The sequence below is a fragment of the Electrona antarctica genome (genome assembly GCF_951216825.1).
Source record: "Electrona antarctica genome assembly, chromosome: 5".
Taxonomy (NCBI): domain Eukaryota; kingdom Metazoa; phylum Chordata; class Actinopteri; order Myctophiformes; family Myctophidae; genus Electrona; species Electrona antarctica.
In genome coordinates this window covers 25,705,274-25,729,540 of record NC_136810.1, presented here as the reverse complement: position 1 = coordinate 25,729,540, position 24,267 = coordinate 25,705,274, and the positions used below count along the sequence as shown (strand labels likewise).

Sequence of the window (24,267 nt, the reverse complement as noted above, 5' to 3'; positions counted from 1 at the left end):
AGTTATTGGTTTCATAACTTTCATTTTTCATTTTACGTAGATCTATAAGGGTCCATTTGGTTTAACCAACTCTCCATCATTTAGCTGGGGCCCACCTGGAACCCCTATAAGGACCACTGGTGGTCCTCGAACAACTGGAACTCCCCAGAACCACTGCTGAGTGTAACCCACCTGATATTAACCATATAATTTAATATCAAACACAAAAAAACTGCTTGAAATAAGTTTTTTTTTAAAAACTGCATCATACAGTCAATACAGACAACATACATTAATTGACAGGTTGTAAGAAAATAATCAGTTTAAGGCCCAAACAATCTGTATTATTATATTATATTGTGAATGAAAGTGAAATAAATCAGGCATTCATCATTGTAGTTGCTGAAGAAACGTGACATAAGGAGTGTTAATGGAAAGCACTTAAAAGATCAACTACACATCCCACAATGCATTGCAGCTCTTCAGTTCACCCATAGTGCACCTCTTTTTTGAAAAGACGAAATCTGATTGGCTGTGACGTTTAGGCAGTGACGTGGCAGGCAGCCATTGGCTCATGAAAGAGTACACGCTGTCCTTTGAACAGAGAGGAGCCTGCCGGAGCCTGCCTAAATTCAGCAGCTGACAGACACACACAGAAGCTGTAGCATGGAATGGAGATTACAGGTAATGTAATGCTAAGCTTTTATTTATTGGTTTGCAGCTACATTTGCACTTCATACTGTAGTGTTTTCAGCCTTTGTCAATGTTTGCCTTTGTCAATGTTTTCATGTCAAACCAAAAGTAGGCTATTTGGCTGCAGACTGCAGAGCCACGTTTGAAAAGACTTAAAACATGTTGCTTAATTAAAGGTAGTGTAGAGGATTTTCTTTGGTTGAAATAAGTGTCAAATAGCTCTATATTGTGATAATCATTGGTATAGTCAGTGTTTGTTCAGTAACAGTTTAAGTAGCTCTATATTGTGACAGTAATCATTGCTATAGTGTTTGTTCAGCAACAAGAATAAAATTGGTCCCATGGCTGGAGTTTGATATTCTCCGAACATGAAATCTATTACAAGAGTATATTTCAAGAATTCGGAGAGTATCCATGATATGGAGGATATCACCACATTTGAATCATATCTGGTCATATTCGGGCAAAGGATTCTTTGGTTTTTCGCTCAGTGGCTGTATATTAGCACTAATTAGCACTGCAGTTGTGCACATGATTATGTAACTGAGCACTATGAGAGCATAATTTCTGGCAATTTCATTATTGCTTTCAATTAAAAAGAGGAATGTACAGTTGTTAGTGCAGTGGTTCTCTACCGGTCGGTCTGATTTTTTTTCGGGGGTCCCCAGATGACAGTAATACTGTAGTGACAATTTAAGGAAAGACTACATCAAAAGTAATCAAGAAACCATCATATAAACTGGTCAAACATGGGCCAAATAAAAGATAGCTCATCTACAAGCTCAATGCATGGAATTGTGAGCTTGTAGATCCGATAGTCACTTACTGTCTCCAGCACATTTTGTTTTAGCCTGTCTTTGAGGTACTACTGTATATAGCTGATGTCCTATAGCCTGGTGCGTGTTAACATGTGCTTAGATAATGTAGAATTTGTTTTCGTGCATGAAATATTTTTGATAAAAAGTTCAGGAATTCACAGAGAAAAGCGGTTGGAAGGATCTCTGTGTCACTGCACACTTTGACAGTTGCTGCCAAGCCAATGCCATGAGTTCTAAATGTACAGATGAGTTACATACAAGGACAGTACAGTAATTTAGAGTTACTTTAGATACATACTGATAATAGGTCTAGTGGCGGTTTTGTATAGGGTTCTTTCTTGTGTGCTTCTGGAAGACCATATTGACATTTCAAAACCTATTTACATCACTGATGGTCGATAGGGAAGTGTAAAATAATCAAATTAACCTTTATATAGAGCACAGTTGCACTGGATTTCATAAATTTTACTCACCGCTGAGTATAACGTGAAGTTTAGGTGGAGTACAAAGCAGCAACACTGCCAACACAGCATGCTGCAACCAAACACTGAATGCTGCCTTCAGTGACTGACACAGTGAGGGGAGTGGCAGTTCAGGAAGTGACATCATATTCTTTATACTGATCTGACTGACTGATCATTGACATGTTTGGTTACCATTTTTAACTGGGTTACCCCTCCGATTGCAAATGTTATAGTAGTTAGTTAGTTTCTAATAGTATTTCATATTTTATCACCTTGTTTATTAGTGATTGCTTGAAAGTTTCCAGAGTGTCAACCAGTTGCTGATGATATTGTGACATCAAATGATGCAACATGAAAGCATAGGATTGGCACAAATCTTTTATGTTGATGGTGATGAGCAGTTTTAAAATCTTAATGATGCTTGTTTTATTATTTTGTTTCTTATTCAGAGTCCTGTTTTCTGCAAAACGTCTACCCATCAGCGCTGGCATCAACCCTGGAGTTTCTGGAGAGGTGTGTATTTTTGTGTTTGCTTTAGCCTGCACTAAAAGAAAGTAGCACTGCCTAATTTAAATCTTTTCCATTAGAAGTTGCCTTAAATGAACATCTTCAATTAAAAATATATTTTTCTTTGTTTTATAATATATATATATATATATATCTATATATAATACTGTTTTTATTCTATTTCCGCAGGTGTCTGTTCTCCATCAACCCAGAGAAGGAGAGCACATCTTATCTATAGTTGTGAATCCTAGGTCTACCTTGATTCACTCTCACCATGATTAGTGAGATTGTTGATTATGGTAAGATTCATAGTTGCGCACGTGCGTGCGTGGACACACACACACACACACACACACACACACACACACACACACACACACACACACAGTACTTAGATATACACACATTAATAATTTGAATTCTATTTTATCAGGTCAACCCAGATGGTGGAGAAGACGACCAAAGACCAGGAACCTTTGAGTAACATGATCTTCGAATATGGCCTTTTAAAACAAGTAAGCTTAAACATTCAGTACGCATTTCATAGACACAAACACACACATACACCACCCTCCAGTTTTTATTATTTTTGAATTGCTTTAATATAATCTACATTAGTTTATTTTCTTTACATAGCTGTATTATAATCTAAAGATTTTCTTCATTGTCCTTGTGTGTCTGCAGATGCATGTTCTTGATCAACCCAGAGAAAGGCACTAAAGTGGAAAGCAAAACAAATCACGACTTAGTGTGAATCCTAGGGTGTCTACCATGATCCAGTTTCTTTCGGACCATGACTGGGGCGTGATCTTGAATATGGTAAGAATTTTGGCCACGCACGCACGTGTTATTCAGTGCATTATTTTGGTGGCTTTCTTTCACATGTCCTCTCGGTTATGAGGGAACACGCATGCGCCTAAGACACTACACCCCGAAGAGACCCAGCTATGACCTGTGGTCCTGCACTGCTACCTATTGACCAAGGTTATTGTGATTTTGTTGGAAAATGAAACACAGAACATAAACTTGTAATAATAACAGTAATTCAATCCTAACTTATTTATTTTCCCCTCACAATTTGTAGAGCGGTAACAGCTCACCAGAAGGGTGGATGCCGTCAAGGAGTTGTCCAGCACCGTCAAGGAGAGCTTTTCAGGGGTGACAGAGAGGCTGGACAGGATGGAGGCATCCATCCTGCAAACGCCTCTTCCTGCCAGCCAAAAGATTCCCCAAGAGTTGTCTGTATGTACTTAATCTACCTATTTATCTTTATCTTCAACAGAGCCCCCCCCCCCCCCCCCAACAGTACAACTCTAGAACCCCTTGTATAAATGTATGGCTGTGACCCTACCCAGAATATTCATATTTTAACTGGGGGCCCCACCCTAGCCACAACGCCTCAAACTGGGAGGCGTTGTGAGCTTGTAGATCGCCTTTTTTCATGTTTTCTGCTTTCTTATGTAATAGACAATTTGGTATTGAAAAGGTCTTGAAAGTCATTCAATTGTGACTTATGCAAATACCCTGTATACACTTACTGTATACTGTACGTTGGTTTGTTTACTGTTGAGTGAGGAAACGATGTGTGCACATTGAGCTGATCTGGGGGATCCTCAATCATCTATGTATTACTGTTAGTATAACAGTATGTCCAATATTATCCATGTATTATGGCATTAAGCATGTACCGATATTATCTATGCCCTCTCCATGAAGCATGATTAGACACCACTGTATTAATGTCCCTACAGGCCTCTGTCCGGAACACCTACAGAGAAATGGGAAAGGAATGGTACGTCCAGCCAACTGACTTGTACGTTTTTTTCCCCTCTGAAATGCCTCTGTTTGTGAAATAACAACGCATAGTCAATGGACATTTTTATCGTGTTATGCTGAATGATATCTTAAAAGTGTGATTATCCACAGCTTCAGGAAGGATCACAATGTGAGAGTGACCAAGGCCATTGTGGAGGCGATCAAGGACTCAGAGCCACACTGGGACCTCAGCTTGATCAGGAGTAAGTCTAACATCACATTCATTTGGCGACTTAGTCCTTTTGAAGTAGCAATTTTAACAATTGAGTGACCTAGCTTACCATGTGATCCTAGTTTACTGAGGCACTTCACTGTCTCTGCATTCTATGTATGTTTACCTTGCTTACTGTAAATCGCTCTTGATAAAGTGTGCTAAATGCCTAAATTGTAGATTAGTGTTGATTTGATACGGTTAAAAATAACAGATGGCACAATGACCAAATATTGACAAATGTAATATTGGTGTTATTTTTTTGTTAAATAGGTTGGTTTTCTATTCAAATGGTAATCATGTCTGTAGTGTTTGCTAAATAATAGGGGTCTCCCTGTCTCTATAGCTAGCTCGTCAGAGTACCCCCATTTAGTTTGACAGTTTACAGTTTGTCTGCTAATTTCTATCACCATCCTTTTGAGATGCCTTAATATAATACATTTAGAGATCATAATGTGGTATTTGTGTTGTCATTTGGCATTCACTAGAAGCCTGTAACAGGGCTTTTGAAAGCCTCAAGACAACCACACGAATTGAGCTGGCCGGGACATTGGAGGATGTGAAGAGGAAGAAGGCTCTCACTAGCCGGAGGGATCGGGTGAGCTATTGACCTGCTCTTACTGACATGTGAAATGTCAGAACCTGATGTCTCCCTTTTGACTGATACCTGTCCATTTAAACTCTAGACGGGCCTGCCCCAAAGTTATTAGTGCAGCTGCGCCCGGCAACTAGAGTTCTCAACAGGCCCGAATTAAGGCCCGGCCCTCATCAAACCCTGTACACAAGAGAATGTCCCCGCTACCACCCTTAGATCTCCATATATGGAGCTGACCTGTTCTGACATTCCATATGTTGATCTGACATCATCAAACACTGTACACTCAAGACATGGGTTCCTTATAGTCCGGCAGCCACGGTTATGGGGTGGGAAATTTGGTATATAGTCTTTTTTTTTATTGGCCTAAAATATTGTCTATATACATACATTCATGAATCCACTTGCTGACCGGCTGTCACTATTGGGCATTTTTTTTATAGGGGTTTCTTGTGACCCTACCATTAACATCCTATGGCAGGCAGAAATGTCAAAAATGATCTTTATGCTTTAAGTAGCATGTGACATGTCAAACTATGGGGTTTTCATGATTCTGAATCGATTCCAAGCATTAGTTTGAGGTCAGCACATTTTGGGCACATTGGGCTAGTGGCTATGGCTGCTTTTAGCCCAATGAGTGTTTTTTGTGCAAAACTAATGCTTGGAATGGATTCAGAATAATAAACCCCCTAGTTTGACATGTCGCATGCTACTTAAAGCAAAATTAAAGTTTGACATTTTTGCCTGCCATAGGATGTTAATTTTAAACAAAAGAAGCCTGTCGGCTGCCGGACTATTAGGCTATATGGAAAGAATTCATTCCATGTTGATCTGACCCTTCCATGCCAAAGCGCCAGTGCTCGCCCAGCACTGGCCAGCAGTCTACCGTCAACGAGTGCACACATCCGCCTCTTAGGTGTCTTACTGGTTTATTTAAGCCAAGGGATATAACCGTGAGGTGGTCATTACAGAGAAATCTGCTGCAGGACATGAAGCAGAGGGGTCATACACAAAGGGGTAGAATGTTTGGAGATGTGTGTAGTTGCCAATGACATAATAGCGTTGTCCCGATTTCTTTCAGACTGAGTAAAAGTACTTAATTGTTAGTACTCGCCAATACCGAGTACCGATACGAGTACTTTTTCTTTTCTTTGAGTAACCACTTAATTTACCCCCTTTTTCTCCAATTTAATTTCATATGCCTACAACAGTTGGCGGGGTGTGGAGCCCAAGGAGACCCGCATGAGGGTTCATTCTGGACTCTTTACCCTGAGATCCCCCCTGCTCCAGAGGGGTGTGGAGCCCAAGGAGACCCGCATGAGGGTTCATTCTGGACTCTTTACCCTGAGATCCCCCCCCCCCTGCTCCAGAGGGGTGTGGAGCCCAAGGAGACCTGCATGTGGGTTCATTCTGGACTCTTTACCCTGAGATCCCCCCCCTGCTCCAGAGGGGTGTGGAGCCCAAGGAGACCCGCATGAGGGTTCATTCTGGATTCTTTACCCTGAGATCCCCCCCTGCTCCAGAGGGCAAACGTCTGTACATAAAAGAGGCCCTGGAGGGTGAAGAGGAAGGGACTGGAGGAGTGTGAGTGCGTGAGTGTGAGAGGCATGAATTCCGTTTGTGTCCGAGCATAGGCATGGTAACGCCCCGCCTGCCTGTGACTGCCTGTCTTGACTGTCCTCCGAGGTGGATATGCTGGATAGTCTGATGCGAGGTTACTCCGTGGTGGGAAATGATACAAGTAGTATGGTATGATACAAGAGAACGCTAACTTGTACGTTTTATTTTTGTAGAAAAGGCAAACTAATATTGTTTATGCCGTTTGCTTTGATGGAATAATTTATTGAACATGCACGCCATAATATGATTTGATTTGGGTGTGTTTGTGTTGATTATTGTGTAATTTGTGTAAACTTGAAATATTATTGTACTATAAAAAGATATATTTTCCCTTCATCTTTATCCATCTGAGTGTAATAGTATTAGTTTACTATAATTAGATTAATACATGATAATCAACACTAACACTTTATTTAGAACACACCCAAATCAAATCATAGTAGGTTACAACATACGTGTTATTCAATCAAAGCAAACTGCATAAACAATATTAGTTTGCCTCTTCTACAAAATTGTAGCCTATTTATTTCTCAATCTCACCACGGATGAATTAACCTCGCGTCTCCGAGGACAGTTAAGACGGGCAGTGTCTGTAGACCAATCACAGGCAGGCGGGGGGTTACCATGCCTCAGCCGTGCCTATGCTCGGACACAAACGGAATTCACGCGTGTGAGTGGTTTCCCCTCATCTGCTCCTCACCCTGACTCCCGTCGTCTGTGCTCCATCCTGTGCGCCATCATGTGTTCTTGTTCTTGTCCTGTTCAGACAAACTGAGAATGTCCTGGACAAACTGAGAATGTCCTGGACAAACTGAGAATGTCCTGGACAAACTGAGAATGTCCTGGCTACAATACTTTCAAGCTGCCTTTTTTTGTTTTAAAATGTATTTAAATGTTTAAACCTTCATTGTATTGTTCCTTCCTGTGACTTTTTCAACCTAGGTTCATGTTTTAGGTTATTATAGAAAGTAAAAGATTAATGTAATTTCTTTTTTCATTTGCTGCTTTTTTTTTGTTTTAGGAATTTTAGCTGTTTCATTTTTTCAGCGATTTATTTTTTTATTATTTACTATAGTCTTACTAGACTCCAAGAAATTACATCTGGCCACAAAATATCACAGGATCTACTGAATGTGTCACGTACATGACAGTGTGGCTTCCTCCCAGTAGGCTATACCTTCACATTCAGTAGATCCTGTGATCTTTTGTGGCCAGATATAATATCGTGGGGTCTAGTAGGACTATAGTAAATAATAAAAAAAGAAATCTCTATACATTTTTGTAAAAAAGTACCCCCATGCTCGAATGATTCAAAATTATGCCAGAATACACATTGCCTGGTCCCCACTACCCTTGATTCTGCCGCCCCCGAGTACACTTCATTCAACTGTATTCAATGCTTTCACGTTGCATCCGTATCTTTTGGAGGCATGGCCCCTGTTTTCAGGTTGATAAATAAATGTTTGTTTGCACTGAAGTGATTTTTGTTTTGTAAATTGTTTTTAGCTTGATGTTTATATTCAAAGTAGGTCGCCTTTTTGGATGAAACATTTGGTGTAGAGGGGGAAAAAAGAACTGGGCCTAGTATAAAGTTTTGGGTACACTGAAATATACAGGTCATATTCTGACAAGATACAACTGGTGTTCGGATTTAGGATATGACGACGGGTCATATTCTGACAAGATACAACTGGTTTTAGGACTTAGGATATGACGACAGGTCATATTCTGACAAAAGATACAACTGGTTTTAGGACTTAGGATATGACGACAGGTCATATTCTGACAAGATACAACTGGTGTTTGGATTTAGGATATGACGACAGGTCATATTCTGACAAAAGATACAACTGGTTTTAGGATTTAGGATATGACGACAGGTCATATTCTGACAAAAGATATAACTGGTTTTAGGACTTAGGATATGACGACAGGTCATATTCTGACAAAAGATACAACTGGTTTTAGGACTTAGGATATGACGACAGGTCATATTCTGACAAAAGATACAACTGGTGTTTGGATTTAGGATATGACGACAGGTCATATTCTGACAAAAGATACAACTGGTTTTAGGATTTAGGATATGACGACAGGTCATATTCTGACAAGATACAACTGGTTTTAGGATTTAGGATATGACGACAGGTCATATTCTGACAAAAGTTACAACTGGTTTTAGGACTTAGGATATGACGACAGGTCATATTCTGACAAAAGATACAACTGGTTTTAGGACTTAGGATATGACGACAGGTCATATTCTGACAAAAGATACAACTGGTGTTTGGATTTAGGATATGACGACAGGTCATATTCTGACAAAAGATACAACTGGTTTTAGGATTTAGGATATGACGACAGGTCATATTCTGACAAAAGATATAACTGGTTTTAGGACTTAGGATATGACGACAGGTCATATTCTGACAAAAGATACAACTGGTTTTAGGACTTAGGATATGACGACAGGTCATATTCTGACAAAAGATACAACTGGTGTTTGGATTTAGGATATGACGACAGGTCATATTCTGACAAAAGATACAACTGGTTTTAGGATTTAGGATATGACGACAGGTCATATTCTGACAAAAGATACAACTGGTTTTAGGACTTAGGATATGACGACAGGTCATATTCTGACAAAAGATACAACTGGTGTTTGGATTTAGGATATGACGACAGGTCATATTCTGACAAAAGATACAACTGGTTTTAGGATTTAGGATATGACGACAGGTCATATTCTGACAAAAGATACAACTGGTTTTAGGACTTAGGATATGACGACAGGTCATATTCTGACAAAAGATACAACTGGTGTTTGGATTTAGGATATGACGACGGGTCATATTCTGACAAAAGATACAACTGGTTTTAGGACTTAGGATATGACGACAGGTCATATTCTGACAAAAGATACAACTGGTTTTAGGACTTAGGATATGACGACAGGTCATATTCTGACAAAAGATACAACTGGTGTTTGGATTTAGGATATGACGAAAGGTCATATTCTGACAAAAGATACAACTGGTGTTTGGATTTAGGATATGACGACAGGTCATATTCTGACAACAGATACAACTGGTTTTAGGACTTAGGATATGACAACAGGTCATATTCTGACAAAAGATACAACTGGGGTTAGGACTTAGGATATTCATAGAAGTCATATCTTGACATTGGATATGACATGTATCCTGGATAAAATTAACTCCATATTCTAGAAGAATAAAATTGGTCCCATTCTGGAGTTTTGATATTCTCCGAACATGAAATCCATTACGGGAGTATATGTCAAGAATCCGGAGAGTATCCATACGGATATCACCGTATTTGAATCATATCTGGTAATATTCGGGCAACGATTTCTAGGGATTCTTGGGTTTTTCACCCAGAAGGTAACAGGGTTTAACAGAAGGTAACAGGGGGTAACAGGGGGTACATGCACCCGGGAACCGCTGCGTTTAACAGAAGGTAACAGAAGGTAACAGGGGGTAACAGGGGGTGCATGCACCCGGGAACCGCTGCGTTTAACAGAAGGTAACAGAAGGTAACAGGGGGTAACAGGGGGTGCATGCACCCGGGAACCGCTGCGTTTAACAGAAGGTAACAGGGGGTGCATGCACCCGGGAACCGCTGCGTTTAACAGAAGGTAACAGGGGGGTAACAGAAGGTAACAGGGGGTGCATGCACCCGGGAACCGCTGCGTTTAACAGAAGGTAACAGGGGGGTAACAGAAGGTAACAGGGGGTGCATGCACCCGGGAACCGCTGCGTTTAACAGAAGGTAACAGGGTGGTAACAGAAGGTAACAGGGGGTGCATGCACCCGGGAACCGCTGCGTTTAACAGAAGGTAACAGAAGGTAACAGGGGGGTAACAGGGGGGTAACAGAAGGTAACAGGGGGTGCATGCACCCGGGAACCGCTGCGTTTAACAGAAGGTAACAGGGTGGTAACAGAAGGTAACAGGGGGTGCATGCACCCGGGAACCGCTGCGTTTAACAGAAGGTAACAGAAGGTAACAGGGGGGTAACAGGGGGGTAACAGAAGGTAACAGGGGGTGCATGCACCCGGGAACCGCTGCGTTTAACAGAAGGTAACAGGGTAACAGGGGGGTAACAGAAGGTAACAGGGGGTGCATGCACCCGGGAACCGCTGCGTTTAACAGAAGCGAGACCATTACCATGCGGACTTCCAGCCAGCGATTGGCTGCCGTGAGGAACAGTGAGGCGATGTTGTTGGCGTCGGTGTACTCCAGTAACCTCTTCCTGAACCTGGGCTCGTACCTGCAGACACAATGACACAAAAGGGGCTGAATATTATCAATAAGCTCAGAATCCACATGTGGAAATGCTATCTCTAATTTAACTTCTAAATGTCTTCTAAATCCTGACAGTTTTCTGTTCTCAAACATTTTCATGTCAAGAACCCCCAAAAAATAAAAAAAATAATTGGCCGCCGACCCCGATCTGAAAATATGTAGTTCCCTCTGAAATAATATATATTCAAACTTTCAAAGATTTGTGCCACATTTTCACGATTTTTCAAAAATAGCAGATCTACAAGCTTGTAGCGTGGCACTTGGTGCCGCGCTATGAGCTTGTAGATCTGCTATTTTTCAATAGCTAAAGTTTAAAATAATGCCTAAAACACCAAAAGGGGTTCCCGTCATGAATGGGTTAAAAGGACCCAGGTTCAGTACAGATTAATCGGAACAACTGATCCAATTATGTCAGTAACTACGAGACACAGACACAGACTTGTGGCCCATTTTGTGACCCAATTTCCCAGTGTTGGAAAAAGTACTCATTTTTTACTTAAGTAAAAGTATCAATACTGCAATGTAGAATGTTACAAGTAAAAGTCCGGAATAAAAAAATATCACTTGAGTGAAAGTACAAAAGTTTACATGTCTTTTGAAAATAGCAGATGTACAAGCTCACAAAATGCATCACATGGACAAATTGTATATATGATTGAAGTGGTTAATGTAGGCTATGATTTGTAATAATAATCAAAATCTACAAAATAACAAATAAATGTAGTGGAGTAAAAGTACAATATTTGGATCTGAGATGTAGTGGAGAGTGGTAAAATTATTGGAAATTGGAAACACTCCAGTAGTTTTGAAGTTTTCAAATACAAATTCTTACACAATTGTACTTAAGTACAGTACTTAAGTAAATGTACTTAGTTACTTTACACCACATGCATTTCCCTGAAATGTGTCCTTCCCTTGGATAAAACACACTTGTTTATAGGTGCTCACCTGAAGGCTCTGATGGTAGTGAGGCCCTCCACTGTCTCAGAGAGGTGTTTATAGGTGCTCACCTGAAGGCTCTGATGGTAGTGAGGCCCTCCACTGTCTCAGAGAGGTGTTTATAGGTGCTCACCTGAAGGCTCTGATGGTAGTGAGGCCCTCCACTGTCTCAGAGAGGTGTTTATAGGTGCTCACCTGAAGGCTCTGATGGTAGTGAGGCCCTCCACTGTCTCAGAGAGGTGTTTATAGGTGCTCACCTGAAGGCTCTGATGGTAGTGAGGCCCTCCACTGTCTCAGAGAGGTGTTTATAGGTGCTCACCTGAAGGCTCTGATGGTAGTGAGGCCCTCCACTGTCTCAGAGAAGTGGGACAACAGAGGGAGCTGGGTGCTGTCCTCTAGCTGCTGCAGGTCCCTGGCCAAGGGAACCAACACAAACGAGCGCGCGCGCGCACACACACCACACCACACCACACACACACACACACACACACACACACACACACACGGTTGGATTTATTTAAAAAAATAAACAAAAAAAACAGAGGTGGACTTAATCACTTAACCACTACTTTACCATATGACAAATAGCAGAAATACCCAATCTACAAGCTCACAATGTCACAACGAGTGTGTTTACTCAAATCAGTTATCTTTACACAAGATGATTAGTTAAATTAACTGTTGCACCCTATATCCATCCATCCATCCATCATTGGTGTCAGACTGACCTGGAGGCGAGGCGGAAGTACTTCTGAACGAAGTAGCAGGCGACGGCCAGGGGCAGCAGGGCAATGAGGAAGATGGGGGTGACGTAGCAGATGACCCCCAGGGCGGACACGCACAGCAGGGTGGAGCGTGTCAGACACTCCAGCGTGGCGGGGATGTGCTGGTCGATGGTGTTGGTGTCCGTGGAGAAGCGGTTGAGGATGCTGCCCAGAGGAGTGGTCTCAAACAGCCTGCAAGGGAACCAGTGTTGATTTTGACGGAAAATTTGGATTTTTATAGTTTTAGTTTTAGTCTCATTTTAGACACCTGGGATGTTTTAGTGTTGGTCTGGTTTTAGTCCAGTAAATATAAGATTTTAGTCGACTGAATCTAAAGTTGATTTAGTCGACTAAAATGTATCTTGGCGGGCCTTGGTGCCGTCGTAATGGTTGATTTTACACTTGCTGAAAATAGCCGATCTACAAGCTCACAGCACGTTGCAGCGCAGCGCGTTGTGAGCGCGTTGCAGCGCAACACGTTGTGTGCTTGTAGATCTGCTATTTTCAGCATGCAACCAAGTGTAAAATGACTTGTGTCTTTTACTTATACTGGATCTCTTGTCCACTAATCCCTTCCTAACATTTTAGTCTAGTTTCTATTTGTTGACGAAATTGTCAATATATTTAGTCTCAGTTTTAGTCATCGTAGCTTAGTTTTCATTCAGTTTCCATTTAGTTATCGTCAGTGAAAAAAAGGATAGTATTAGTCGACGAAATCAACAGGGAACCGAACCGCCATGAACGCAGCACGGACATCAGCCGTTTGGTTTACCAGAGATACAGTACAGAACAAAACTAGAAAGGTCGCAATTTTAAAAAAATTGCAAAGTGTGGTTGCCGCAGTGGCTTACATATGCCCCTCCCACTAATACTGCCAGCCAATTACAATTTCAAGTCACACCTGTGATCATGTGTAAATAATTCGGGGGATTTATGCCCCCAAAAATCATGTTTTTGCGAGAAATGGTTAAAGTTTTCGCATTTGCGGCGCCCCCTATAGATGAAAATGGAATTGCTTTTGGCTTTTGGTTGATTAAACCATCCCGGACATGTGATTCAAATTTGGGATGGATTGGACATTCCGTTCGTGATTTATGGCATTTTTTGTGATATAGGCCCCTCCTACTAACTTCGGACGACGATTACGGCCGAACGATACGCACTACCAAAATTCTGGAGATGGTGTTTTAATTGGATAGGTCCAGAGATCATGTGTGCTGATTTTTGTGAGATTTGGACAAAATCTGTAGAAGGAGCAGCAAAAAGTGTGTTTCGGATAGAATTCAAAATGGCGGAAAATCTATCATGACGCAAATGGGCGTGGCCTATATGAGGAGATGCGTCATGACCCAAGGAAGTCAGGGAAAAAATAATTTAATCTGTTATAGCGCCACCATAAGGCCGACCGATAACATTATAAGTTGATTAATTTTAGTAATTATTTTGAACCTACCCTCCAAGTTTTGTAACTATAGTGCTTACAGTCTCCGAGGAAAAAATACTTGAATGTGATTTTTCGCATTTTCCCATTCATGTCAATGGGGAAATTTAATTCACTAATAAATTAATATCAATTAAACTATACAACATTTCTCTTAAAAAAATACAAGCACTTCCCGATGCAGCCGGTCAATTTGAGATATGGCTCAAGTGCGTACAGTCAAAACTGTGGGAGCAGTAGTGCGTCAAACAAAAGACTCCTCCTATGGAATAATAATAATAAAGTGTTACAATTACAATAGTCTGGTTGCCCGCCCTTTAGGGCAACCACACTAATAATGTCAAGAATTTGGGAATTTGGGAATTTGGGAATTTGGTCAAAGCCTTGATTTTCTCTTTTTATTTATTTGTGTGGTCTTGTTTTTTTGTCTAAGATGAAATATATGTGTTCATTGCACAGAAACATCTACGCTGGGTGGGGCATGTAATCTGCATGCCCGCCCAGAGGCTCCCCCGGCAGATTCTCTACGGCCAACTCCCGGGGGACAGCGGAAACGCTACAAGGACCACATAAAGACCCTCCTGAAGTGCTGTGCTATCCAACCCTCTGCACTGGAAGACCTGGCTGCTGATCGCCACACCTGGCGCACTATCAGCCACGAGGGCATCGCACACCTCCAGGAGCAGACCACGGAGAGGAGAAAACAGCACATACAGCGACACCAGCATGCTGCAGGGGACCTCCCCTCATCTGAGGATTTAATCTGCCCCACATGTGGCAATCCATATGGCTCACGCATTGGCTTGCATAGCCACGCAATATGCAATGGCACCGTCGCAACCCCCCTCAATAACCCACGCTTGGAGCAACGTCATCACCAAAATCGATGGACAGCCATAAGCAAGCAAGCAAGCAAGCATAAGTGTGTGTGTGTGCGCGCGAGCGTGTGTTTGCGTTTTGGTTTCCTAGGTATCATCTGTGGCAGACAGATGGCTTTCTGGGTAATGGGGTGAGTAAAAAGTTTTTACTGTGTTTTATCCCAACCCTTCGCATAATTGTTCCCCTGCTATATGGACTGTACCTCATGGGTGCCAGTATTCCCCTGCTAGTGTCCCATGGACTGTACCTCATGGGTGCCAGTATGATCTTGTTGAGCAGGTTGTGGTGCAGCTGCTTGGCCACGTTGAAGCCCGTCCACTCCACAGCCACGGAGGTGGCCAGACACAGAATGATGCCCAGACAACACAGCACGCTGAACACCGAGAGGTAGAACGAGTGGTTGAAATAACACACCTGGAAAGGAGACAAGAGTTTTTTTTTTGTCTGTGTCTGTGTGTGTGTGTGTGTGTGTGTGTGTGTGTGTGGGTTCGAACTGGGAACCTTGCGGTTGCCATCCGGCCCCCATAGTGATTGTGTGTGTATGTTTTCGGTTCTGTGAGTCTGTCTGTTTGTCGGTTTTGGCCTATAACTCTTGAACTGTAGGTCGTCCAATATAAAGAAAAATAATTGGATCATGATGCAACCTCTATAGGCCGATGTGTTTTCTTCAATACTCAAGTATGGCTTTCAAGTACTTTATAGTTATTCCTCTATCTATGTTCGTGGTGTATGTTGTTTAACCTGAAGCTGTTTTAAGTAAATACCGCTGGTGTACACTGTCTAGCATCAAGTGAACACTGTTCTCCGTTAAGTGCTGGTTGTGTGCTGAGGGTAGTGTCTTTGATAGAGCGACAGAACCTCTGAGTGGACTCACATGTGTGTCTACAATGGAGGTGATTAGATACAGTAGGCTGGACAAAGAGACACTGGCAACAAGTAACACTTTATCTAGACTTACAGTTGATCAATCAAACAAATCGGGTATATGCCACCTTCTAAACCAGAGTTAAATTAACATTGATTTTACAATATAAATTGGGGGTCCGAGAGATAGAAATGTCATTAAATGGGGTATCCGTAGACTAATGCATGTCAAACTGAGGGTCCTTGAAATTAAACGGGTTGAGAATCACTGCTAGAGCCTTCTCTCATGGGGGTCCTTGGCATATCTTTTCAAATGGAAGTCTATGGGCTAATTAGTGAGTTCCCAGAAATTCTGGCATAAGAATGGGAGGGTAGCCACCTTCTGGACACATGGTGGACTACATTCATGAACAGAGCCTACTGTTTTCAATGCACTATAGTACTCCACCCTATTGTTTGTTGAGTAGGGTCCATGCCTTTTATCCTGATCTTGCAAAAGATATAATATTGTTAAACATGGACTATAATTGATAATGGGTTGCTTGACAAAATCAAATCAGTGCAAACTTGAAAAAGTGCCCCGTGGGGTACTGGTCTCCACCAGGATAATAGCGTTTGTGATGTTTGATGTTTGGACACAATATAATTACGGTAATATAAACATGTTTTCTTTAGCCAATGTGGATGGAATATGGGGAAGCAGACAGATCACATCATGAGATAGTGTATACCGAGTAATGTAATGTGTTTTGCAAACATTGGCCTCATGGTGGTGCTATAAGGTTCGTCGTTGGCATCCAGGGAGTGTGTGTGCACAGTTTGGCATCGACCGGGCCAACGGTGCCGGAGATTAGCTGTACACAGACGGACGGACGGGGTGCAAATCATACACTCCCCATGCCTTCGGCCTGGTGGAGACAATAAACACTAACAATAACATTTTTAATGTCAGCAATGCGCCTCTCAGGAAGCTTTAGCTTGTTGTTTAACAGTATTTTATAGCGTAGTTAACCACATGTGCTGTAGGCACTTTCCCTTCCCACCCATTCCATTCACTAGATGCCAGACTCCTAGAAATAGCTTTCCCATGTTGACCCACATTACGCTCCTCCCTGCATCTCTGCAGCTACACTGCAGATGAAGCAGAGAGTCCTCTAATGCAGATGCTCAGGGGCATCTCAGTGCTCCATCTGGACCGTATAGCGTTATAGTGAAGCAGCTTTTGGGTCAACTCTTCTACATAAAGAATTCAAAAGAAGTTAAAGAAGCCCAGCACTCTGAAAATGGACATTCCTAACATCACATTAAGTAAGTAAGCCTTGCCGAGCCATGAGGCCCATAGGGCAGGAGCCTATCTCCTGTTTCTGTAGCGTGAGGCAGTAAGCCTTGCCGAGCCATGAGGCCCATAGGGCAGGAGCCTATCTCCTGTTTCTGTAGCGTGAGGCAGTAAGCCTTGCCGAGCCATGAGGCCCATAGGGCAGGAGCCTATCTCCTGTTTCTGTAGCGTGAGGCAGCTTGACCCGTGGCTTCCTGTGATGTTAAGTTTAAGGGTCGGGTTTTGCTATATTTGAATTGGAATCCAGAAAAGTTACATTTTTATTTTATTTCAAATGCCCCTCAAATGCCTTTAATTATAGTTATGTTAACTTTATGAACTAAGTACAAATACATTGAACATCAAAAAGACAATAACCTTTTAATACTACTGCTCATTAAGCTACTAATTTAGACTGAAGTAATTAAAGTGGGTCATGTTTGCATGTTTGGAATTGTAATGGCTGAAATGATAGTAGCTGAAGGATATTCCGATATTAAACTGCGGGCCGCATTAAGTGAAGGTGGGGGGCGCCAGTTGCCCATGGATGATATAATACAACCCCACCTGACCGACGGTACAGTTCCGCGCCGTGGCGTTGGCCGTCTTGATGGCGTGTGACGTCCAGTAGGCCAGCCAGTAGTCGATGGCCACCATGAGGGAGTGCTTGAGGAGCTGCGACAGGAGGAGCACGCTGAGCAGCAGCACGCTGGCGGAGGACAGGTAGGTGCCGCAGGATGACCAGGGGATGGTGGTGCGCTCCCGCCACGCCTGGGACATCATGTCGTCATCGTCATCGCTCTCCGTCACCGACTCCTCTGGGAAGGAGGAGGAGGAACACAGCGGAAGACTTTTTTTTTTTTTTAAAGATATTTTTTTTGCGGCTTACGCCTTTCATTGGCTTTTGAAGGGACAGACAGTAGGCTGACAGGAAACGGGAGAGAGACGGGGGAAGACATGCAGTAAAGGCCGTGTCGGGCTCGGGAGCCGAACCCGCGGCACACTGCGACTGGATCACCAGTCGGGTGCCCAGACGGCTACGCCACCGCCTGGGCCCACAGCGGAAGACTTAAATAGAAGGTGCTACAGACTTTTGGTTTAGCTTTTTTGGGGGATAAATACGGGATTACGTTGTGAGATGATGGTAAAATGGAGCTTCCAGGTGGTGCAATGACGGTACGGTACATGGTACTGTAGAGTGTGCAAGCTCGAAACGCGGTGTGGTTTGAGCTTGAAGATCTGCTACTTGCTATTTTTCAATCCTGAAAGGTTTTGGACAAATGAGGTTTCTACCAGACAGAGATGATATAATGCCTCAGTTGGAGGAACATTATACACTAAGGACCAGACCAGCATTTTGGACACTGGGCATTATCTTGGGCCACCCCTTACCCCTAAACGTATTTGCCATTTTTGACTATTTTGAAAAATAGTTAAAATAGCTGATCTACAAGCTCACAATGTGTCAATTTAGATCGGCTAGTTGAACTATTTGAAAAGGCTTTTCAAATTTCACGTTTAGGGATGAAGGAAAAATGTGTTGTTTTCTACATTAATTTAGGAAAAAACAAAACAAACAACATAAAAAGTTGAAATACGGGGATAAAAGGTTGACATACTGGAGAAGGAAGGGAAGTCCACTGTCCACACACTGTCTGATTGGCTCCCAGCAGAACATGAATTAAGCCGGACAATGTTTCAACCACCCTCAGACGCGATGAAGACCTGCTTGGGTTGAAGCGTTGTCAAGCTTAATATGTTCTACTGGGAGCTAAATCTCCCTTCCTTCGACTGCAGGACAGCACATACAGCAATCTTCGGGGTGGGGGTGGGGTGTGAAGACAGGAGGAAATGGGACAGTGGTGACTTGCATGTCTAACATGTCTAGTGGTGACTTAAAGGCACATATACCGATGGTCTGGCTTGTTTATTAGTCATCACTGTGTATAGCAATGTCAAGTACCTACTACCCAGTGAGTGGTCGGACCACCTGAGTTCTGTACTGGTCATATATGGAGTGTGTCTTGAGTGTACAGGGTTTGATGATCAACATAAGGAATGTCAGAACAGGTCAGCTCCATATATGGAGATCTATGGGTAGCAGCGGGGGCAGTGTCTTGTGTGTACAGGGTTTGATGAGGTCTGGCCATGCATGGAGTGTGCCATGAGTGTACAGGGTTTGATGAGGTCAGATCAACATATGGAATGTCAGAACAGGTCAGCTCCATATATGGAGATCTAAGGGTGGCAGCGTCTTGAGTGAACAGGGTTTGATGAGGGCCCAGGTTGGGCCAGGCCTGGGCCTGTTGAGAACTCTAGTTTTCGCCGGCTGCCGGGTGCGGCTGCACTAATAACTTTGGGGCAGGCCCGTCTAGAGTTTGAATGGACAGGTATCAGTCAAAAGGGAGACATCGAAGAGGAAGGACGGGTGGGGAAGGATCACCATATGGAATGTCAGAACAGGTCAGCTCCATATATGGAGATGGAGGCGTGATGTCACGTGATGTCACGAGGCGTGATGTCACAAGGCGTGACCATATATGGAGGTGTGACGTGACACACGGAAATGCAGGTTTCAATAATAATGTTGGACACAACATACACAAGATAGGAACACCAGTTTGATATTGTTATGGCCTTGTGGGTCATATTGTGTAGATCCCTGTGTTGCTTCTGTCCCCTGCAGGTGCTGAGCATTGTTGTCCCTAATGTGTTGCTGTCCTGAGGAGGGCCTGGCTTGGAGCCTGATCAGCCCTCTGATTGGTCCTGTGGCAGCTCAGGCCTCGCTACCTGGACTATAAAGCTCACTCTGTGCCTGGACTTCGGGGTGGGAACACTGCTGCGTGTGGTGTGGGAGCACTCCAGCGTGTGGCCTTCCCTCCAGCCGACTGCTTATGTGTTTCATGTCCGGTTTAGTTGTAGTTCCATTTGTCTGTCTGTTAGGTTGTGTTGTTTGGTCATCTGTTCCCCTTCATTCAGTCATGTAAGTGTTCATTCATTCTGGGCTCACAGAGCCACTCTGTCATTATCATTCATCATGCACTATGCCACTTTGTAAGTTATTTGTGAACTGAGTATTAAAGCAGATACTCTTTTATGAGCCGTGTTGTTCTTTCATACATGTTACGGGCAGTAAAACCCCTAGACTTGAACAGTTCGTAACATATTTGGGATCTCGTCCGGTCTTTTGTCTTTTTCCAAAAGTGAACCTGTTAATTGGGATTTCTTTTTCTGAAAGTTAACCCATTAGTTGGGATCTCTCCTGGTTTTTTGGCTTTTCAAAAGTACCCATGTTAAGTGAATATTAAGTGGCTGTTTGTCAGTTTGTTGTTCCAAAAGAAAGTTGAGCTTGTACTGTGTTCATTTGGTCTCTCTTTCTTGTTTGGTTGTTGCTAAAACTGAGCCCATACTCCTATATGGTGTCTTTTTTTTTAGTAATATTCGTTTGGTGAACCTGCATTTGTTAAAAGAAAGTAACATGATGTTTTCTTTTTTTTCGGTCCCGTTTGTGATCGGCTGGAGTTGCTATTGGTAGGTATGTTGCTCGTATTTTGTTGCACCTTAAGTTTGGTTAGTTTAGTATAGGTGAATTGGACAAACTAAAATCTGTTAGATTACCACATTTCTTAGAATCTCTATGGCGGGGCTGCTGGGAGGCGATATAGACAAGGGTGGTGGTGGAGCTGTTAGTTCGAGGTGGCTTTCTGAATGTGGCATCTGAGAGACGGATGGTCAGTGCAACTGGTTGGATAGGGGGGGAGGATGAAGCGGAGGCTGAAGATTCTTCCCTGGGTGCCGCCAGAGGTGCTGACCTGCCGAAAAAGGCTGGGGGGGTTCTGGGGAACTAGGGATAACCCTTTGGGGGGTGAGTCCTGATAGGGCGCCGGCTGCGACGCCTGCTCCCCGGCCTGATGACACAGCCACGGGAGAGAAATGCCGGTCTGGAGCGCGGTGCTCCTGCTCTAAGCCCCACCACCCAGAGATTGCCTTGGTCCCGTTTGCTGCAGAGAAGGTGAGAGTGAAGTCTGCTTTTTCAGCGTTTGTGTCGAATGTGTTGCTGCCACGGGAAGATTGGCTTAACCCGTGAGGAGCTTGACATGCTAAATAATGGTGCAGAAAATCGAGTCATATAGCTGCTTTTGCCCTCCGTTCAGTTGTGCTGGAATCGCACTAATTTTGATATAATGTAGTGGTGCGGCGATGGCACCGTTCGTATTTCTGAAATCCATAACCTGATACTGACGAGGGTGGATATGAAATGTAGTGAAATGTTTATTTGGCCGTGTCGTGGTGTGTGCAAACTCCGGAGGCTGGCACCCACGGCAGCAGTCAAACCTCCTAGCGTTTCTTTTTTTTTCTCATTCAAGTTGTCCTATGTTGGACTCAGGTACATTTAGTGGTTGTGCATTCAACCGTAGAGGTTAGTTAAACAGAGTGGGTTTTTCATACCTCGTTTTTGGTCCGTTGGTGGGTAATTCAAACTAGTTCTGAAAGTGTGACAGGTTATGTTATAACCTTACGTACCAAGTTGAATGTAGTTTGGGTATTTGTTTGTTAGTTGGCAAGGCATTTACCACAACTAAATGTGATGTCGATATATGGTGTTTTAAACTGTTCAGGTACTATACTTGCTTCTTGTCGCTGCTATTTTGCTTTTGACAGGCCGCGTGTTGTGTCTATTTTTGCCATGATGTTGTAGAGGCTTCAGAGGCTTCTTTAAATTATATTTGTAGCATTTTTCGATGCGCGTCCGCGCCGCTGTTTTTTTTAGAAATAGTCAGATTTTTGCGAGCAGAAACCAAATTCGTTTTTGCAAACCGGTGGTTTTACACTTTTTCGTGGATTCATAAATACTTGTGACGGGGTTTGGTGAGCCATTGCCCTGACGTAAAGTGGAATTCAGGCATGTGTTTTTATTGCCACGGTTTTTCGATAGCACTTGTCACTTTACACATTTGGGTGTAAAGGCTTGTGTGTTGTGTCGGCTAGTGCCTTGAACAGGTTGAACGTTTCAGTATGTATTGTGGAGAAAGCGTCTTTATTCCACTCTACAGAGTATTAGAGCACTTGTATTTGAGGGTTGTTAAACGCTGCCCTCGTGTGGGCGTTGTGAGTGTGGCAGACCTCCAAATTCAATGGATTGCTCATTTAGGGGTCCTGAGTAGGACCAGGCGTACAAGTTAAGTGATTGTGGATCCAATCAAATTTAGTGATCATGTAAATCAGATTCATCCTTGGATATCCTTTTTGTTACGCACTAAAAGGGTTGAGATTTTGAAGGGTGGTGATCTGAATGTATTGTGATTAATCTGTCAGGTGGGTTTGCTTAAACCATATTGGTCTGTGTAGTGATTAAACTAGTTCTAACATGAGAAGGGTTACGTGGTAACCTGACGTACCAAATTGAATTGGTTTTCGCTAAGCTAAGTTTTTGATTGCGGTCTCAGGAGAGACGTTAGGAGTGAGGGAAATGTCAGTGGAGATTTGGGAAGAGTCTCAGCAGAGAATGTAGTATGCAGATTGAATCTCAGAGGAGGTTTGGGAAGGGTTCTCAGAAGAGAATGTAGTAGGAAGAGTGAATCTCAGTGGACATGGGGAAGAGGTCTCAGTCGAGACATTAGGAGAGAGGGTCTTAGTAGGAAGGAGTATATTCAGCATGTTTTGTGTTTTTTTTTTTAGTGATGTGAAAGTGGAATAATCAAACCTTTTTTGTTAAGGGTAAAATGTTTGATCTTAGGGGGGAGGTGTTATGGCCTTGTGGGTCATATTGTGTAGATCCCTGTGTTGCTTCTGTCCCCTGCAGGTGCTGAGCATTGTTGTCCCTAATGTGTTGCTGTCCTGAGGAGGGCCTGGCTTGGAGCCTGATCAGCCCTCTGATTGGTCCTGTGGCAGCTCAGGCCTCGCTACCTGGACTATAAAGCTCACTCTGTGCCTGGACTTCGGGGTGGGAACACTGCTGCGTGTGGTGTGGGAGCACTCCAGCGTGTGGCCTTCCCTCCAGCCGACTGCTTATGTGTTTCATGTCCGGTTTAGTTGTAGTTCCATTTGTCTGTCTGTTAGGTTGTGTTGTTTGGTCATCTGTTCCCCTTCATTCAGTCATGTAAGTGTTCATTCATTCTGGGCTCACAGAGCCACTCTGTCATTATCATTCATCATGCACTATGCCACTTTGTAAGTTATTTGTGAACTGAGTATTAAAGCAGATACTCTTTTATGAGCCGTGTTGTTCTTTCATACATGTTACGGGCAGTAAAACCCCTAGACTTGAACAGTTCGTAACAGATATCATGAAATTTAAAAAAATCTTGCATTGAATTGAAATTTCAGTGCAAAATATGTATACATTTTCATCATAAGGTGAAAATGGGGGGCAACAAAGAACTGAGACTGCAGCCTGACAACAGATGGAGAGAGAAGACTGGCCTGTGATGCTAACATATGGTAAAACCATGCATTCTGGGCCAGACCTGCCAGTTCCAATATGAACGCTGCAGAGGCTGCTGGAGCCATCTCACCTTTCCACCCATTGTCACCAGCACACCGGAGACAACACAGAACACAGATCAAGGATATCGTTGCTGTCTGGCAGAAACCTCTCCATATTCTAAGTTGTGTCTTTTCAAAACGCTGCGCGAAGCGACATGTTTTGAGCTTGTCGATCTGCTACTTATTGCTATTTTAAAAATGTAATCCTGAAAAGTACTGCATTATTGGATTGTGTGCATTCTGCACACATTCCACACACACACGCACATTGCGCACAAACACGCACGCATGAACACACGCACACAACACTGAGCATCCCTGACAGTTCACTTCAGCAGCAATAAGGGTGCTGTGTGGAAACTCACCTTCTTCGTCCTCCTCTGTCCTGAAGGAGTCTCTGGAGTACATGGCCCGACGGAGGTTCTTCCTCTCCAGTTCCGCCTTGTTCTCTTCCACTAATTTCTCCTGCAACCAGAAACACACATATTGAGGGTCATTCAGAGTCGGGCCGCTGGGATTCTTCTCCGCAACGCTCTGATGCTTAAAC

The 24,267-nt window shown here is 43.1% G+C and overlaps 2 protein-coding genes across 4 annotated transcripts in view; one reads left to right on the top strand and one right to left on the bottom strand.

The window, feature by feature from the left end:
* abcc8 (ATP-binding cassette, sub-family C (CFTR/MRP), member 8) overlaps nt 1-24,267 on the bottom strand; it is a 129,396-nt gene that overhangs the window by 31,285 nt on the left and 73,844 nt on the right. For both annotated transcript variants that reach the window (XM_079501909.1, XM_079501910.1), the window contains exons 25-30: nt 24,086-24,185; nt 17,802-18,052; nt 15,303-15,469; nt 12,700-12,927; nt 12,291-12,383; nt 10,895-10,997 (exon numbers count right to left, since the gene is read on the bottom strand). In XM_079501909.1, coding sequence (XP_079358035.1) covers nt 10,895-10,997; nt 12,291-12,383; nt 12,700-12,927; nt 15,303-15,469; nt 17,802-18,052; nt 24,086-24,185 — 942 coding nt within the window. The remainder of the gene's footprint in view (nt 1-10,894; nt 10,998-12,290; nt 12,384-12,699; nt 12,928-15,302; nt 15,470-17,801; nt 18,053-24,085; nt 24,186-24,267) is intronic.
* Nucleotides 627-6,930, top strand: LOC306923678 (uncharacterized protein). Of its 2 annotated transcripts, XM_079501911.1 has the most exons (10): nt 627-663; nt 2,404-2,467; nt 2,651-2,760; nt 2,895-2,976; nt 3,146-3,280; nt 3,546-3,703; nt 4,213-4,274; nt 4,388-4,479; nt 4,976-5,085; nt 6,294-6,930. In XM_079501911.1, exons 6-10 carry the CDS (start codon nt 3,641-3,643, stop codon nt 6,558-6,560), a joined length of 594 nt encoding a protein of 197 aa, XP_079358037.1. In that variant the 5' UTR covers nt 627-663; nt 2,404-2,467; nt 2,651-2,760; nt 2,895-2,976; nt 3,146-3,280; nt 3,546-3,640; the 3' UTR covers nt 6,561-6,930. The 2 variants fall into 2 exon arrangements, with proteins under 2 accessions (XP_079358037.1, XP_079358038.1); XM_079501912.1 differs by lacking the exon at nt 627-663 and having other exon boundaries at nt 2,220-2,467; nt 4,213-4,253.